A 16,879-nucleotide genomic window follows, 5' to 3' on the forward strand; every position below is an offset into this window, starting at 1 on the left:
CACAATTTGGTCCTCGTCAAACTCGCTCAGATCCTCACGCTCGCCCATTTTTCCTGCTTCTAACATCAACTTTGAGGATAAAAAGTTCACTTGCTGCCTAATATATCCCACCACTAACAGGTGTCGTGATGAAGAGATAATCAGTGTTATTCACTTCACCTGACAGTGCTCATAATGTTATGCCTGGTTGGTGTATATTGAGAGGAATTTGGTTTAGATAATCTGATCAATTCTAGAACTTGCTAAAACACAAATTTCCTTTCCTTGTTTTTTCCCTTTACATCCAGACTCTCCAGTGGAGTCCCACAAGGTTCAATGTCTGGCAGACTTAAAAAAGTACAATATGTTTGCCTAATTGTTGTGTCTCTTTCTCTCTTAGGAACAGCAGGACAAAACCCTGATGGCTTCTGATTCTAAACCAGTTTATGGATGAGAATCTTCTCAGAACTTCGTTCAAAAATGTGGATTTATTTTGACTGAATATCAAGAAGATTCTGCTGCATTCAACGTTCCTCACACTGACGTTCTTCTGCGACATCAAACCCGGAACATCTCGGTCAAGCCTCGTGCCCACACTGACACTCTGTATGGGGGAGGAATTCCCATAACGTACCCCGTTTCGGATTGTGCGGAGTGTGGGCGGGGTCAGCCATGTCTGGGAAGGGTTTCCCGGTGACCCACTTTTCCTACTTCTTCCCTCATGTGCTGGGCAGCCTCTCGCCACCCTCCATGCCTTCAATGCCCACCATGCCCATCAGCGGGTACAGCACTCCCTCGCCAGCCAGTGAGTATACCTGCATGTTGTGTGTGTGTGTGTAGTTGTGCAGATACGTCTGACTCCTGGGATCTAGGTTCAGCCGTCACGTCTGCTTTCTGTCTGGGTTTCTTCAGGTCTTTATGAGCGACTGTTGGCTTCTCAGTTACCTTCCGTATCATCAGTTAGGAAGCAGGTTGTGGAAACCTGTGTGCTGCTCCTGTCCGGGGTCACTCACCCCTTTTCTACTGACGTGGAACGGTTGATTTTGAACCGGTTCAGCGTGTTTCCACCAAAAAAAGAGGTTCCAAACAGCTGGCACCAAAGAACGCTCAGGTTTTCAGTGCGAACCGTCATCTGTGGGCGTGTCAAGTTATAGAGATTTGGGTGCTTTCACATTAGAAGATGCAAAACCGCTTTTACACTGTGCTGCTGTGCCGTTGTTTCCTATGGAGCTGGACGCTGGACGTTCGTTCTTTTAAAGTTCACCTGATTGAACTTTGACCCAGTTTGCTGCTGATATTTTCAAAGTGCCTCAAATGAGCCAAACTGTTTGATATGATGTGGTAAAAGTGACCTGGACAGTACGAACTTTGCTTAACGTGAAAAATAAAGCTTTGCGTGACTTGTTGTACTAGAACAACGACCAATTAATTTCAGCAGTACAGAGCACTTATAACCAGTAATAACTGAGAGAAATGTAGTCTTCCCATGTCCTATGTCAACTTTTTTTTTTAATTTTCTATTTTTCCAACCTTTCCCCCCCAATTTTCTCCCCTTTACCCCAATTACCCTGATTGCATCCTCCACTGATTCAACCCTCCACCGCTGACTGAGGACGCTTCTCAACTGACAAACGCCCCCTCCGACACGTGCTCAGTACAGACTGCATTTTTCACCTGCCCGAGTCGAGTTCATATATACCGATCAGCACTGTGCACGGAGAGCCACACCCTGATCGGCATTATTCCTCAGCCCTGTGCAAGCGCCATCAATCAACCAGCAGGGGTCGTAATTGCATCAGTTATGAGGACCCATGATCCGACTTGCCCCTAACCCTATGAACAACAGCCAATCGTTGTTCATGCAGCCGCCCAGCCCAGCCAGATGGCAGAGAAGAAGATATACTTTATTTGTCATATATACATCCACATGTGTACAGTACAATGAAATTCTTTCTTCGCATATCCCAGCTTGTTTGGAAGCTGTGGTCAGAGCGCAGGGTCAGCCACCTTACGGCACCCCTGGAGCAGACAGGGTTAAGGGCCTTGCTCAAGGACCCAACAGTGGCTGCATAGCAGAGCCTGGATTTGAACCGCCAATCTTCTGGTTGATAGTCCAAAGCTCCACCCACTAGGCCACCACTGTCCCTTCGACCGAGAGCTGAGATTCTATACGATGTATTCGAAAACCCAGCTCTGGTGTGCTAGCGTATTTTACCGCTGCGCCACCTGAGCGCCCACATGTCGACTTTTAGTACATTAAGCCAAGTTAGGCCTTTTTACATTGAACTTTTTCGACTCTCCCGGAGAAGCTGATTCTCAGAACCCTGAGCTGCATAACACAAGTTTAAAAGTAAAACCACCACACAGTGAAGTAAATCCAGCTAAACACAGATATATGTGGACGCTTTAGAGTGGATCTGATGGTTATTTCCCACAAATGGATGTTCGTGTCGTGGAAGGCGAGCGCTGAGCAAAGCTGCAGTTTGCACCAAGGGTCGCAGTGAGAGCGAAGTGCAAAACCCTTCTTACGTGATGCACCAAAAAAAACAACAACTGTGACAAACACGTCTATGTCTTATCAGCAATAGTTGATCGATGCTTTTTGTGTAAAAACGAACATCTGTAACAACAGCACAAATGCTCGCAGGTAATCTACATGCTCCGTCATCACATTACATTTACATTTTCTGCATTTAGCAGACGCCTTTATCCAAAGTGATGTACATTACAGTATACAGTATACAGTCTGTGCAATTGAGGATTAAGGGCCTTGCTCAAGGGTCCAACAGCAGCAACTTGATGCAGTGCTGGGGCTTGAACCAGTGACCTTCTGATTACTGGTCCAGTACATTAACCACTAGGCTACGGCTTGTCTACTTACTACGGATTACTACTCTTTACTTTCGTTACACAACGCCCGTCTTGGCTCCTAAAAACTTGCGGAAATGCGTCCGGTTCTTTAAAAAACACCAAGGTTCGAAGAAACTGAATGGAACCGGTTCAAGAACCAGAGTTCTTTTGGTGAAAAGTGCTATTTGGGGTTCCATGGACTTTCCACTTGTGGATGATGGAAGCAGTTGTACTGACAGTGATGGTTGAAGGTGTTTGACTCTGTAGCTTCTTCTGTTGAAGTGTTGTTTCAGTCTGGAAGCTCCTTCAGCTTCTCCCTGATGCTCCTGACTGTGTAAAATCCTCCCAACTAATCACAGCCTCCTTCAACATCAATCACAGGTTCAATTCGCATCAGATTGCAACAAACTGGTTCTGTTCCTGTTTTTCCTTTTCAGTGAGTGTGTGATGCCCTGCGATTGATCGGCACCCTGTTTATAGATTAAGCTCAGGATGCACAGCCACCCTGACCAGGTTGGAGTTGCTACTGAAGTAGGAGTGTGTGTTCTGGTGTGTGTTAATAGAAAGAGGTGACCGTGTTCCGTTTCTCTGCTAAACATATTTCATGGTCAACCACTTCCTGTACACGTCGTGCTATCTTCCTCTAGGACTGGTTACACAACACACACACACACGCGCGCGTGCACACACACACACACACACACACACACACACACACACACACACACACACACTTTAATAAGGTCTGTACACAGTTGCGTGTTATTTGGACCACAAACCAAAGGAACATTTTGTATGACATTTCCACTACAGTGGCTGGCTGTGTGGCTGTGTGTGTGTGTGTGTGTGTGTGTGTGTGTGTGTGTGTGTGTGTGTGTATGTGTGTGTGTGTGTGTGTTTGGGTGTGTTAGCTTAACTCATTGCTGCTGGTCTTCATTTGAATGATGCTGAAGCGAGTTCCACTTGGGTGGCGGAGCCTGAGATAAACCAGAAAACACACACACACACACACACACACACACACTAATACACACATACATACACACACACATGGATACACACCTCAACAGTTTCAAACAGAAACACACCTACGTACACACAAATATACTTACACTGGTACACACACACACACACACACACACTCATATACACTCACACACACACTAATACACACACACAGACACAAACATCCACTAATATGTGCGCACACACACTAATATTCACGCACACACTAATACACACAGACACATACACACATACATACACACATGGACACACAGCTTCACAGTTTCAAACATAAACACCCACACATACACACTAATACACTCACACTGGTACACACACACACTCATATACACTCACGCACACATACACACACAAATACACACTAATACACATACATTGGTACACACACACACTTATATACACACACAAACACACACTAATACACACATTAATGCACAGACACAAACATCCACTAATATGTGCATACACACACACACACACACACACTAATATTCATGCACACACTAATACACACAGACTAACACACACACATACACACACACACACAAACTAATATTCATGCACACACTAATACACACAGACTAACACATACATACACACACATGCATACACATCTTAACAGTTTTAAACACACAAATACACTTACTCTGGTACACACACACACTCATATACGCACACACACCCAAACACTAATGCACAGACACAAACATCCACTAATATGTGCACACACACACACACACACACACTAATACACACACACACTCATATTCACTCATATTCACTCATCTTCGCACACACATTAATACACACTCACACACACACAAACACTAATACACACACACACACACTAATATTCACGCACACACTAATACACACAGACACACACACATACATACACACATGGACACACAGTGTCCCAGGTTCAAACATAAACACACACACTAATTCACTCCCACTGGTACAAACACACTCAAATACACACACACTAACACACACAAACACTTATGCACAGACAAAAACATTCACTTATATGTGCACACACACATACTGATACACACATGGTAGTACACACACCCACAAACACTAATTCACATGTACACACTCACGAACACTAATATACATACACGTTGCATGTTCTCCCCGTGTCTGTGTGGGTTTCCTCCGGGAGCTCCGGTTTCCTCCCACAGTCCAAAAACATGCAGTCAGGTTAATTGGAGACACTGAATTGCCCTATAGGTGAATGTGTGTGTGTGTGTGTGTGTATGTGTGTCTGCCCTGCGATGGACTGGTGCCCCGCCCAGGGTGTTACTGTGTGCCTTGTGCCCATTGAAAAGCTGGGATAGGCTCCATGGTGATGGTAAAATCCTGAGTATGTACAGTTGTGTGTAAGAAAGCGTTGTTTTTAAGTTGTTCTGCTTTGGAATTGCTTTATGAATACAAGTGTTCTCATAAACACTCTCCAGTCTTATACTGCTCCTGTCCTAACTCCTAATGTTTACAAACATCTGGTTTGTGGTATCTTCTACAAATTAGTGATTTCTGTTCTGATTTGCGTTTTACCTAGTCCCAACTTTTTTGAAAGTCGCGTTGAGAGAATGTGTGAGAGAGAGAGAGAGAGAGAGTGTGTGTGTGTATGAGAGAGAGAGAGAGAGAGAGAGAGAGAGAGAGAGAGAGAGAGAGAGAGTGTGTGTGTATGAGAGAGAGAGCGAGAGAGTGTGTGTGTTGTTTCAGACTGATTTGATAATTGCGGTGTTTATGTGGTGCGGTCGCGGGTTAAACACGCCGTCTTTGATTTACACTCATGTCGCCTTAATTACAGCATTTAGCAGCAATGCTAGTTGTTAGCGGTGTTAACTTGTGGTTTGAGGTTAGCGTCAGGTGTTTGTGTGTGATTTTCGACTTACCGCAGAGGATCATGGGGACTTTTCTCCAGGTTTTACTGTTTTACATAGTGCCATTAAATAGAGAGAGAGAAAAAAAAGAAAGAAAGAAAGAAAGAAAGAAAGAAAGAAAGAAAGAAAGAAAGAAAGAAAGAAAGAAAAAGAAATAAAGAAAAAGAAATAAAAAGAAAGAAAGAAAAAGAAAGAAAGAAAGAAAGAAAAAGACAGAAAGAAATAAAGAAAAAGAAAGAAAAAGAAATAAAAAAGACAGAAAGAAATAAAGAAAAAGAAAGAAAGAAAAAGAAAGAAAGAAAAAGACAGAAAGAAATAAAGAAAAAGAAAGAAAAAGAAAGAAAGAAAAGGAAATAAAGAAAAATACAGAAAGAAAAAGAAAGAAAAGGAAAGAAAAGAAAAAGAAAGAAAGAAAGAAAAAGAAAGAAAGAAAAAGAAAGAAAAAGAAAGAAAAGGTAATAAAGAAAAATACAGAAAGAAAAAGAAAGAAAAGGAAAGAAAAGTAAAAGAAAGAAAGAAAAAGAAGGAAAAAGAAAGAAAAGGAAAGAAATAAATAAAGAAAAAGAACTAAAGAAAAAGAAAGAAAGAAAAAGACAGAAAGAAATAAAGAAAAAGAAAAAAGAAAAGACAGAAAGAAAGAAAAGAAAAAGAAAAAAGAAAAGAAAAGAAAAAAAGAAAAAGAAAAAAAATAGACATAAAGGAAAGGAAATAAAGAAAAAGACAGAAAGAAAAAGAAAGAAAGAAAGAAAAAAAAGGAAAAAGAAATAAAGAAAGAAAAAGAAAGAAAGAAAAAGACAGAAAGAAATAAAGATAGAAAAAGAAAGAAAGAAAGAAAAAGAAATAAAGAAAAAGACAGAAAGAAAAAAGAAACAGAAAGAAAAATAAAGAAAGAAAAATGAAAAAGAAATAAAAGAAAAGAAAAAGAAATAAAGAAGGAAATAAAGAAAGTAAAGGTGTATTTTTCCTGTCTGTCTCTATAGAAAAAGAAATAAAGAAAAAAATTAAAAGAAATTTACATTTTCAGCAGACGCTTTTATCCAAAGCGACTTACATTTACATTTTCAGCATTTAGCAGACGCTTTTATCCAAAGCGACTTACACGATGAGCAATTGAGGGTTAAGGGCCTTGCTCAGGGACCCAAAGAAAGTAAAGGTGTATTTTTCTGTCTGTCTCTATAGTTCACTGGTACCATTAAGACAGACAGACAGACAGACAGACAGACAGACAGACAGACAGACAGACAGACAGAACTAAAGAATGTAAAGGTGTATTTTTCTGTCTCTCTCTGTAGTTCACCGTTTTTTACTGTTTGGCTGTAATTGAAAGCAGCTTGTTTTGGGCGAGTGCTGACGGTGTGTGTGTGAGTGTGTGTGTGTGTGTGCGTGTGTGCGTGTGTGTGTGTGTGTGTGTGCGTGTGTGTGTGTGCGTGTGTGTGTGTGTGTGTGTGTACTTTTCTTTCATTAGTTTGAGGTCACTCATCGCTGCTTCTAATTGACCCACTTCCGCCCGTCGCACTTTTACTTTCTTACTTCACTAAGCACCGCTGTCAGGATTTATCATCACGTTTACAGTTAGTAACAGACTTCAGTGTAGCTGCACGGCCAGAAGTATGTGGACACTGTGTTTTAAATACCGCCTTCATGTGTTTTAGCCGGGTGTATTAACGAATAAAGCATGTCTCAGTCGTTCAGGATCTGTTCTGAGGTGGATCGTGTCAGCAAGCCTAGCTTTAAATCTGGAGCTACTAGCGTTAGCATTATGGATGAAGTTATAGATACAAACTGGTGCTAATGCTAATGTTAATGCTAACCACTGTTTGCAGTTGTATAATGGCTCCAGTGCTAACACACATGAACAGGACGGGTAGTGAGTCCATCTTTCACTCGTCTCCTAGAATACCGGCTCAGGAATTATTTATCAGAGTGTAACTTTCCCCACGGAGCACGAACACACACACACACACACACACACACTCACACACACACACACCTCTCATTATGATTTAATGCGTTCAAACAGGTTTTCTGTGTTCACCCACCGAGACAGTCAGTGGGAACACATCGCACACACACACTCACACACACACACACACACACCGCCTATTGGATCGCTCTCTCTGATTATTAATAATTCAAACGTAAATAACAAGATCAGATGAATAATGAAAGCTGATTAGATTAGACTGATGTTATTTATGAAAGGCGCGGCGCAGCCATCACACAGCACAGCCAGCCATCAGCTCAGTGATAGATGGCTTTAGCCTGGAGAGAGTGTGTGTGTGTGTGTGTGTGTGTGTGTGTGTGTGTGTGTGTGTGTGTGTGGCTCTTCCCTACAGCTCCTGTCCACTCCAGAGTTACAGCTGAAGTCAAAAGTTTACATACACTTTAAATTCTGGGGGCTTTGGCTGATCCAGTATTTGGGGGCCGCCACAGTGGATCTGGTTCACATACCACAATTGGCACAAGTTCATTTGAATGAATGAATGCATTGATTATCATTATATATAAAATACAACAAAATTTTCCTGTGCAATTCCTTGTGAAATACACACAACATTTAAGTCCTTACAATACGAGGGATCTTCAAAAAGTTTCCTCAGTTATATATTTTGGTTATAAACTGTGAGGGTGTAGTAGGAGGAGGAGTAATCGGTCGTGTCTGAGAGACGCTTATAGTCCGGATTTAGCTCCATCTGATTTACATCATTTTGGACGCTCAGAGAAGCTTTAAGGGGAAGAAGATTTTCATGTGATGATGATGTGAAAGCAGCGGCACATCAGTGGCTACAAGCTCAACCAGAAAAAATTTTTACTGATGGCATTAAAAAGTTGTTACGACCAGTGATGGCATAGTTACCTTGAAAAAGTAATCTGATTTCTGATTACTGATTACTCCTTTAAAAAGTAACTTAGTTACTTTATTCATTACTTGATTTTAAAAGTAACTAAATTAGATTACAAGTTACTTTATTAGTTACATTCAGCATCTGCTGACAACACCCCCCGCCGCCTCAACATAAAAATAAAAAAAATAGCAGAAAACAGAGTCCTCTGTTCACAAGTGTAAGTAAGATAAGTAAAATAAATTTTTTTAAAGACAAATAGATAACAAAAAGACGATAAATATCCAAAATTTTGGCGAGTGGGGTTTGTAATGAGTCTGTAACTATGGTGATATTACGTCATCACGTCCTTACGTCATCACTTGACGTTGGTAAGATGGCGGATGTAGTACGTAGCGGTGTTGTGTGCATACTGCATACTTCTGTACTGAAAGTATACTTTTTTACCGGCCGAGTAGTGCATACTTCCTCCAATCTAGTACGTACTCTGTAAGTATGCGATTTCGGACGCAGCTCGTGACTTAATTGTAGCATAGGCCAGACGTCACTCCCCGAGACGCAAGAAGAAAGCAAAAATATATCTTTTTACTAAGGAAAATGACAAAAATAGTAACGCACAGTAACTTGGATAAGCAACTTTAATCTGATTACTGGATTGGAAATAGTAACTCGTTAGATTAGTTGTTACTGAAAAAATGTGGTCAGATTAGAGTAACGTGTTACTAAGTAACGTGTTACTGACATCAGTGGTTACGACGCTGAAAACATTTATCGGAAGGTGATTATGTAGAAAAGTGACGTCATTTGTTTTTGAAATTCTTAATAAATAAAGCTTCAAAATTGCGAAAACTTAGCTGCTCAGGTGGCGCAGCGGTAAAAACACACACTGCAACCGGAGCTGGATCTCGAGTACGTCGTATCGAATCCAGCTCTGCCTTACCGACCGAGGCTGAGCGGCTACATGAACAACGATTGGCCTGTTGTTCAGATGGGCGGGACTAAGGATAGGGTCTCTCTCTGTCAGAATGGTGCAGCTACGACCTCTGCTGGCTGTTTGGGGCGCCTACATGGAGATGAGGAAGGAGTGCTCTTAGGTTGTGTCTCTCCGCACGCAACGCTAGGTGGCGCCACACTCGTCAATGTGTGGGTGATAAGATGCATACGGCTTGCTGCTCACGTGTCGGAGGGGATGTGGGTTAGCTTCGATCTCCTCGATCAGGGCAGGGATCAGCAGAGGCAGAGAGGATGCGTGATGCAACTTGGGCAATTGGACGCGCTAAAGAGGGAGAAAAAGGGGAGAATATGCATTAAAAAAAGTGTGAAAACTCATATAAACAACATTATTCACATTTTCTTACAGTTTTCCTCCTTATCTAGTCATATCCGGGAGGGGGGGAGGAGGGCTGTAACTGACACACACCATCTTCGACACGTGCTTTAGCCAACCTCTTCTTTTTACCTGCATGAGGCGGTTTCATTCACATGGAGGTCCGTATCACACACTGATCTCCATTATTCCCTGTCTCTGGTCATTTATACTTCTGTGATGCAGCATTAATACAGAAAAGTACACTGAGATCTTAGAGCAACATGTGCTGCCTTCAAGACATCGTCTTTCTCAGGGACGTCCAACATTTTTCAACAAGACGATGCAAAACCACCTGCTGCACACATCACAAAGGCATGGCTGCGGAAGAAGAAGGTACGGGTACTGGACTGGCCTGCCTGCAGTCCTGACCTGTCCCCAATAGAGAATTTTGAAAGGAAAAATGTGACAACGACGACCCCGTACTGCTGCACATCTTAAGACGTGTTTGCAGGAAGAATGGGACAAAATAAAAGCTCCATTATTCCCCGTCTCTGGATCAGTCAGCAGAGGTCATAATTGCAGCAGTTATGTGGAACACTACAGCCTCCCTCCCTTGGTCCAGCCAATCATTGTCTATGTAGGATACTCTTCCTGATCCAACCCTCCTGAATGTATCTTGGCTTGGGACCACCACTGAGAGCACACTGACAAGTGCACCTCACACAGGCTAGGCGACTCTTTGGTCTGACTGGTCTGATTCTAATCCATTGTTTGAAATCTCGTTTTAAAGGTGCTGATTCATGTCTACATGATTTAAAAAGGAAGGGCAGGTAATAGTTGATGCACAATTTGCACAGTGATTGCAGTAGTTGTGTCAAAAAAATAAACAGAATTGTAGAATTGTACGTTTATCAATGTTAAGAACTGTCAGCATTTAAAGAAAAACATAAGAGGTCAAAATAATAAAGATATGTCTCATAAACTACATTCCATTCTCACAGGGTTGCCAAATGTTTCGTTTCTAACCGGACATTGCACTGTTAACCTTTAATCTTTAAAATTGAGGTGTTCAAGAATAATAAGATGAATGAAGATGTGTGACAGGTGTAAAGCACTCAATCACATGTTTAGCCCTCAGAGGTGATCAGGTGACTCGAACCTTTGTGATGGTCAGGGTCAAAATGGGTCAGTATGCACGAGTCGTGGTTTGATGGTGGTTGAACACATTGAACCATTTTTGGGTTCTCTGGACATGCTGCTCATTCTTGCCTTTAGTTGCACAATGGCGCGGTTTATTAGGGTCTGGATGCCCAGACACACACACACCCACCCACACACACACTTGAATTTTATGGGGGTCTGAGACAGTAAAAGAAAGGAGGGGTGTTATAAATCAGACGTATAAAAGCTCCCTCAGTGACACTGGAGAACTCCAAGTCTACAACCAGACAGGAAGTGCGGAGATGCCCGACACCAGGCTCATTCAGCAGGATGGGCCACATGCTGCCCCCTGAAATATTTCAAATATTTGACAGACTACTGCCAATTAATATATCAAAATGATATACTGTATGTGTACGCTAGAAAACAATCTGCACTTACTTTAGTTTAGTGTAAAGTACAGCGGTACCCTGAAACTGGACGTTGGTTCTGGGAGTGTCGTCAAGTTTAAAAGACGTTGAGTTTCAAGGTATTTTTCCCAATAAGGATGTTTGGGAAACCTGTTAATGTGTCCATGGTCCTGTAGAACTGCATATGTTTTAGGTTCATGTAAAATAATGGGGTTGTTTTTGACACTTATACACTGAAAATAACACAAATATAATATAAAAACACTGAAATATACAACCCCAAATCAGAAATAATAAAAAAAAACACAGAGTTTCTTACATTTACTTTGACTTTTAATTGATGTCAGACAGGATGAACCTGAGATATTTCATGTTTTATCTGCTCGACTTCATTTCATTTATTAATAAACATCCATTCCTGCATTTCAGGCCTGCAACACATTCCAAAAAAAGTTAGGACAGTAAAGCATTTACCACTTTGTAATGTTGCCGTTCCTTTTCACCACTTAAAAGATGTTTTGGCACCGAGGAGACGACTTAGAGACGATTTAGTGTTTCAGCTTTTATTTTGTCTCGTTCTTCCTGCAAATACGTCTTAAGATGTGCAACAGTACGGGGTCGTCGTCGTCACATTTTTCGTTTCAAAATTCTCCACACGTTCTCTATTGGGGACGGGTCAGGACTGCAGGCAGGTCAGTCCAGCACCCGTACCCTCTTCTTCCGCAGCCGTGCCTTTGTGATGTGTGCAGCAGGTGGTTTTGCATCGTCTTGTTAAAAAATGCTGGACGTCCCTGGAAAAGACGACGTCTTGAAGGCAGCACATGTTGCTCTAAGATCTCAATGTACTTTTCTGCATTAATGCTGCATCACAGAAGAGTAAATGACTTTTACCAAGGGCACTGACACACCCCATACCATGACAGATCCTGGCACTGACACGCCCCCATACCATGACAAACCCTGCAGTTACTGCACCCTTGTGCAGTAACTCTGTATTGTAGAGCTTGATAAAAGTTTGATAAACTAATCCCTCACCCATGTGGTTATATCAGCTATTGTTGAGTGGCGGTTCTTGATCTACAGCGACCCTGTACAGTATAAAAGATAAATTGTTTAACATTAGTAACTGAAGTTGCTGTATGAATATTAGCACAAAGAAAAATGTAGGCTGATTCTTCAGCCACAGAAAACAGTTACACAAATCCTAAACCTGCTATGAAACACACACACACACACACAAACGACTGGAGCTCAGTGCCCAACTGCTACTCAGCTGTTTTTTCATAAGCCGGGTGGGCATTGTTCCCAGTGCTAGAATGATCCTACAGCTGTGTGTGTGTGTGTGTGTGTGTGTGTGTGTGTGTGTGTGTGTGTGTGTGTGTGTGTGTGTGTGTGTGTGTGTGTGTGTGTGTGTGAGAGCATATGACATTGTCAGTCATATTAACAGCCTTGTTCTTGGAGTAATAGCACACTCTTGGCCTTCATCTTAAGAGGCGTCTGGATGGTAGCAGAGTGATGCCCAGTCGTTCACCCACAACTACGACTGAAATTACACACACACACACACACACACACACACACACACACATGCAGTAACACATACTAGATTGAGACATACAGTGGATATAAAAAGTCACACCCATGTTACAGTGCCAGGATGAATCAGACCAAGATGAATCATTTCTGATGGACTATCAATTAAAAGGTTGGGAGTTCGAATCTCAGCTCTGCCATGCAGCCACTAAGCAAGGCCTTTAACCCTCTCGGCTCCAGGGGCGCTTTGTACCAGCCTTCAAACCAGCTGGGATAAGCAAGGAAAGAATTTTATTGTACTGTACACCTGTATATATGACAAATAAAGGCCTTGTTTCTACACTCACTGTCACTGTTCTACAATTACTGACTGTAGTCCATCTGTTTATCTACATGCTTTGTTAGCCCCCTTTCACCCTGTTCTTCAATGGTCAGGACCCCCACAGGACCATCACAGATCAGGTATTATTTAGGTGGTGGATCATTCTCAGCACTGCAGTGACACTGACATGGTGGTGGTGTGTTAGTGTGTGTTGTGCTGGTATGGGTGGATCAGACACAGCAGTGCTGCTGGAGTTTTTAAATACCATGTCCACTCACTGTCCACTTTATTAGACACTCCTACCTAGTTGGTCCACCTTGAAGCCATGCTTTTGTTGATGTGAAGGTGCTTTGGGTTGTTGTCATGCTAAAAGGTGAACTTCCTCAGAGGCCACTGTCACCTCATAGCAAGAAGGTCCTGGGTTTGATTCCCTGGTCATTTCTGTGTGGAGTTTGCATGTTCTCTTTGTGTCTGTGTGGGCTTCCTCCGGGAGCACAAAGACGTGCAAGTGAGGTGAACTGGAGATGCAAAATTGTCCTTGACTGTGTTTGATGAATCTTGTGTTAAAATCCTAATAAACAAATAAAAATATTACATGACAAAAACCTGCTGGTTTATATCCACTGTAGGCAGGTGCTGAAAATAGTGTTCGAGCCCTCGTCAAGCACTGTGTGTGTGTGTGTGTGTGTGTGTGTGTGTGTGTGTGTGTGTGTGTGTGTGTGTGTGTGTGTGTGTGGCGCACCGGCGCTTGCCAAAAACAGACAATGCTTTGGCTGACATGTCAGCTGTCCCACATAAAGACACCTATGAAATAACACATCGATACACACACACACACACACACTATGTGTGTGCAATTGCTCTTTCTAATGTTCCCCCTGCTGTGCTATTCAGGTTCAGATGCTCCATTTACCAGCCATTCTCACACACACACACACACACACACACACACACTTGCCTCTCCTGTATTTCAGTTGCATTTTGGAGAAGTTCATAACTTTCCCCTTGATCTGTTACTAGGTTGGGCGATTTCGTCAGTCAAACCTCATGTGGTCATGTGACATGCGTCGTGACAGCCTAACGATTAGAAACAGCCAATCAGAAATCCAGAAATCACTGGGTGCATTCGACACGAACCACTTCCCTTAACCTGCTGTAACAGACTGCACACAGAGCTGCTGTGTCCCAAATACCATCCCATCTACTACAGAGTGTAACAGTGGTATTAGTTTAAACACGCTGTAAATGTGGTTTGGAACACAGCCCTTCAGCATGCGAATTGATGCAGTGCCTTTGCTTTGTGTGCACATTTTTTTTTTTTTTTCATTATTTAAGTGACCCACAGTCGAGCAATTGTGGCCCTTTCTTAAGGGCCCAACTGCCTGGCCATGGAAGAGCCTGGACCCCGTCCGATTAGTCGTCATGTTTTGGTAACATCATGGAATGATGGTTTGTTCTGCCTTTTCCAAGGTTGTGTAAGTCATATTTGGCAACCCTGTCATACCTGCACCTATAGGAGAAGATGAATGAGAAGTGAAAGGAGGTTTTGGTTCACAACCCAGCACAAAAATAGAAAATCGAGGCTCTCATGGTTCTTATGACAGCGTCCATATTTGAAATGACCGCGTTTTGTTTCTGAACTCAACAGACACCTTTTGGCTCTGCACCTCAGACACTTTTAATTGGTGGTTCAGGCATGTGATGAGCTACATCTTTAGTAAATTAAACATCAACGCTATGTTCCAGATTGGGCCTTGCATTGTGCCTCAGTGGGGTGAGACGTGGGCGTGTTCGGTCTTTTATCAGCGCTATTAGAATGCTAATCGGGCTGTGCTATCATTCCTGATGTCACAGTGCTCACTGTTTAAAGAGTCGCTGACTGTAGTGTGTGTGTGTGTGTGTGTGTGTTGGGCAGGGGGTAAAGGGGACTGAGATATGCACAGGGTGATAAAGGGATAAAGGAACCAGGCACCTCCTGTGTGTGTGTGTGTGTGTGTGTGTGTGTGTGTGTGTGTGTGTTTGGGTAGGGAGGGAGGCTGTATGCATTCTACAGGAGTACAGGAGTTTGTTTTACCAAAACGACATTATTTAAACCCTGGAAACATCCAATTGTAGACTTTTTTTGGTGGAGATGAGGTGTCAGTATTACTAAAACTACAGATGCTGAACACAAGACCCATTATTGTTCTCAGGAACATAGACCATTTTTCAGACGTTCTTCAGAGGATCTTTCATGAATTCATGAATTTGTAGTCTCAGCAGGATGAACAAATCCTACTTAACCTGGAAATGTTGGCTCTCACCGTGGTTCGGTAGAGTCCTTTTATTATTACACCTCCAAGTTTGCATTGTTCCAATTTGAACACACTTAAATACCCTGTGTACACCACTTTATGCCAGGCAGGACCTTGGCGAGACAGAACACTGTTCACTGTCACAGCACCAAGTCAAGTCAAGTCAGGTTTATTATAAAGCGCCTTCAAAGACCTCAAGTGCCATCCAAAGCACTGTACAGTAAAATCAGAACAATAATAAAGCACAAATACAGTAAAACACGTAAAGGAAAATAAAAATCAATGTAAATAAAACAGCTGGCACAGAGAAAGCCATGCTAAAACCCAAGACCCCCAAATTGGATTTAAACTATCATTTGTAGGGGACGCCTTAATAACAAGTGGCAGGCTGTTCCATCGTTTGGGGGCAGCCACAGAGAAAGCCCGGTCACCTTTAGAACTTGTCCAAGTGCGTGGGACAGTTAAAAGCGATTGGTCAGAAGATCTTACAATTCTGGAGGTAGAATGGGGGCAGATAAGATTAGATTTATAGGATGGGGCTTCACCATGGAGAGCCTTAAATACCAATAAAAAGAACCTTAAATTCTACATTGTATTTTACTGGGAGCCAATGGAGGGAGGACTCCAAGGAGATGAAACCCCATCCAGCCTTCCTTCTCACTGGCACGTCCAAAGCACAACCGAGACTTAACGTCAAGACTAGGGTGTCAGTGATTTGTAATTTCTGGTTGTGTTTAATGTTCTGAACTCATTAGACAATCAGAATGGGGTGATTACTTTTCCAACACCAGTGTGTATAATCAGATCTATCCATGAGGCGTTTACAGATGTGTCTGATGTGAGGATCAGATACAGATGTTCTCTACATTTCTGTCCCTCTGTTTCAGTGAAAAATGATGGATGAAGGTTGATAGATTGGAACTTTCTCTCCTTTCCACCTTCTGTCCCTTTTGAAATGCAGATTCCTCCCTTTTATCCGGTTATCAGTCCTGACTCGTCCTTTACCCCCCTGCGAGGCAGATAGTAGAGCTATTTTGTCCTGGAGCCTTTGTTTTGCAGCTAAGCGGGGGATTTCACACACGCGCCATTAGCATGTGAACAAGCCTAGCTCAGTTTAACATCCTTAATATACATTCATATACACTCTCATGCTGTCGGGTCAAACATTTACATACACTTATATGGGACGGGTACGTCACGCCGGTCAGGGGATTAGAATGGGATCTAAAACACGATTGTTCTTTTTTTTTACTCAAGTTA

At 42.4% G+C, this 16,879-nt stretch overlaps 1 protein-coding gene across 1 annotated transcript in view; it reads left to right on the forward strand.

The window, feature by feature from the left end:
* The first annotated feature begins 517 nt into the window (after positions 1-517).
* raraa (retinoic acid receptor, alpha a) overlaps positions 518-16,879 on the forward strand; it is a 65,951-nt gene continuing 49,589 nt past the window's right edge. The window contains exon 1 of the mRNA XM_063003229.1: positions 518-784. Coding sequence (XP_062859299.1) covers positions 652-784 — 133 coding nt within the window. The 5' untranslated portion in view covers positions 518-651. The remainder of the gene's footprint in view (positions 785-16,879) is intronic.

Source organism: Trichomycterus rosablanca, chromosome 10 (genome assembly GCF_030014385.1).
Source record: "Trichomycterus rosablanca isolate fTriRos1 chromosome 10, fTriRos1.hap1, whole genome shotgun sequence".
Taxonomy (NCBI): Eukaryota; Metazoa; Chordata; class Actinopteri; order Siluriformes; family Trichomycteridae; genus Trichomycterus; species Trichomycterus rosablanca.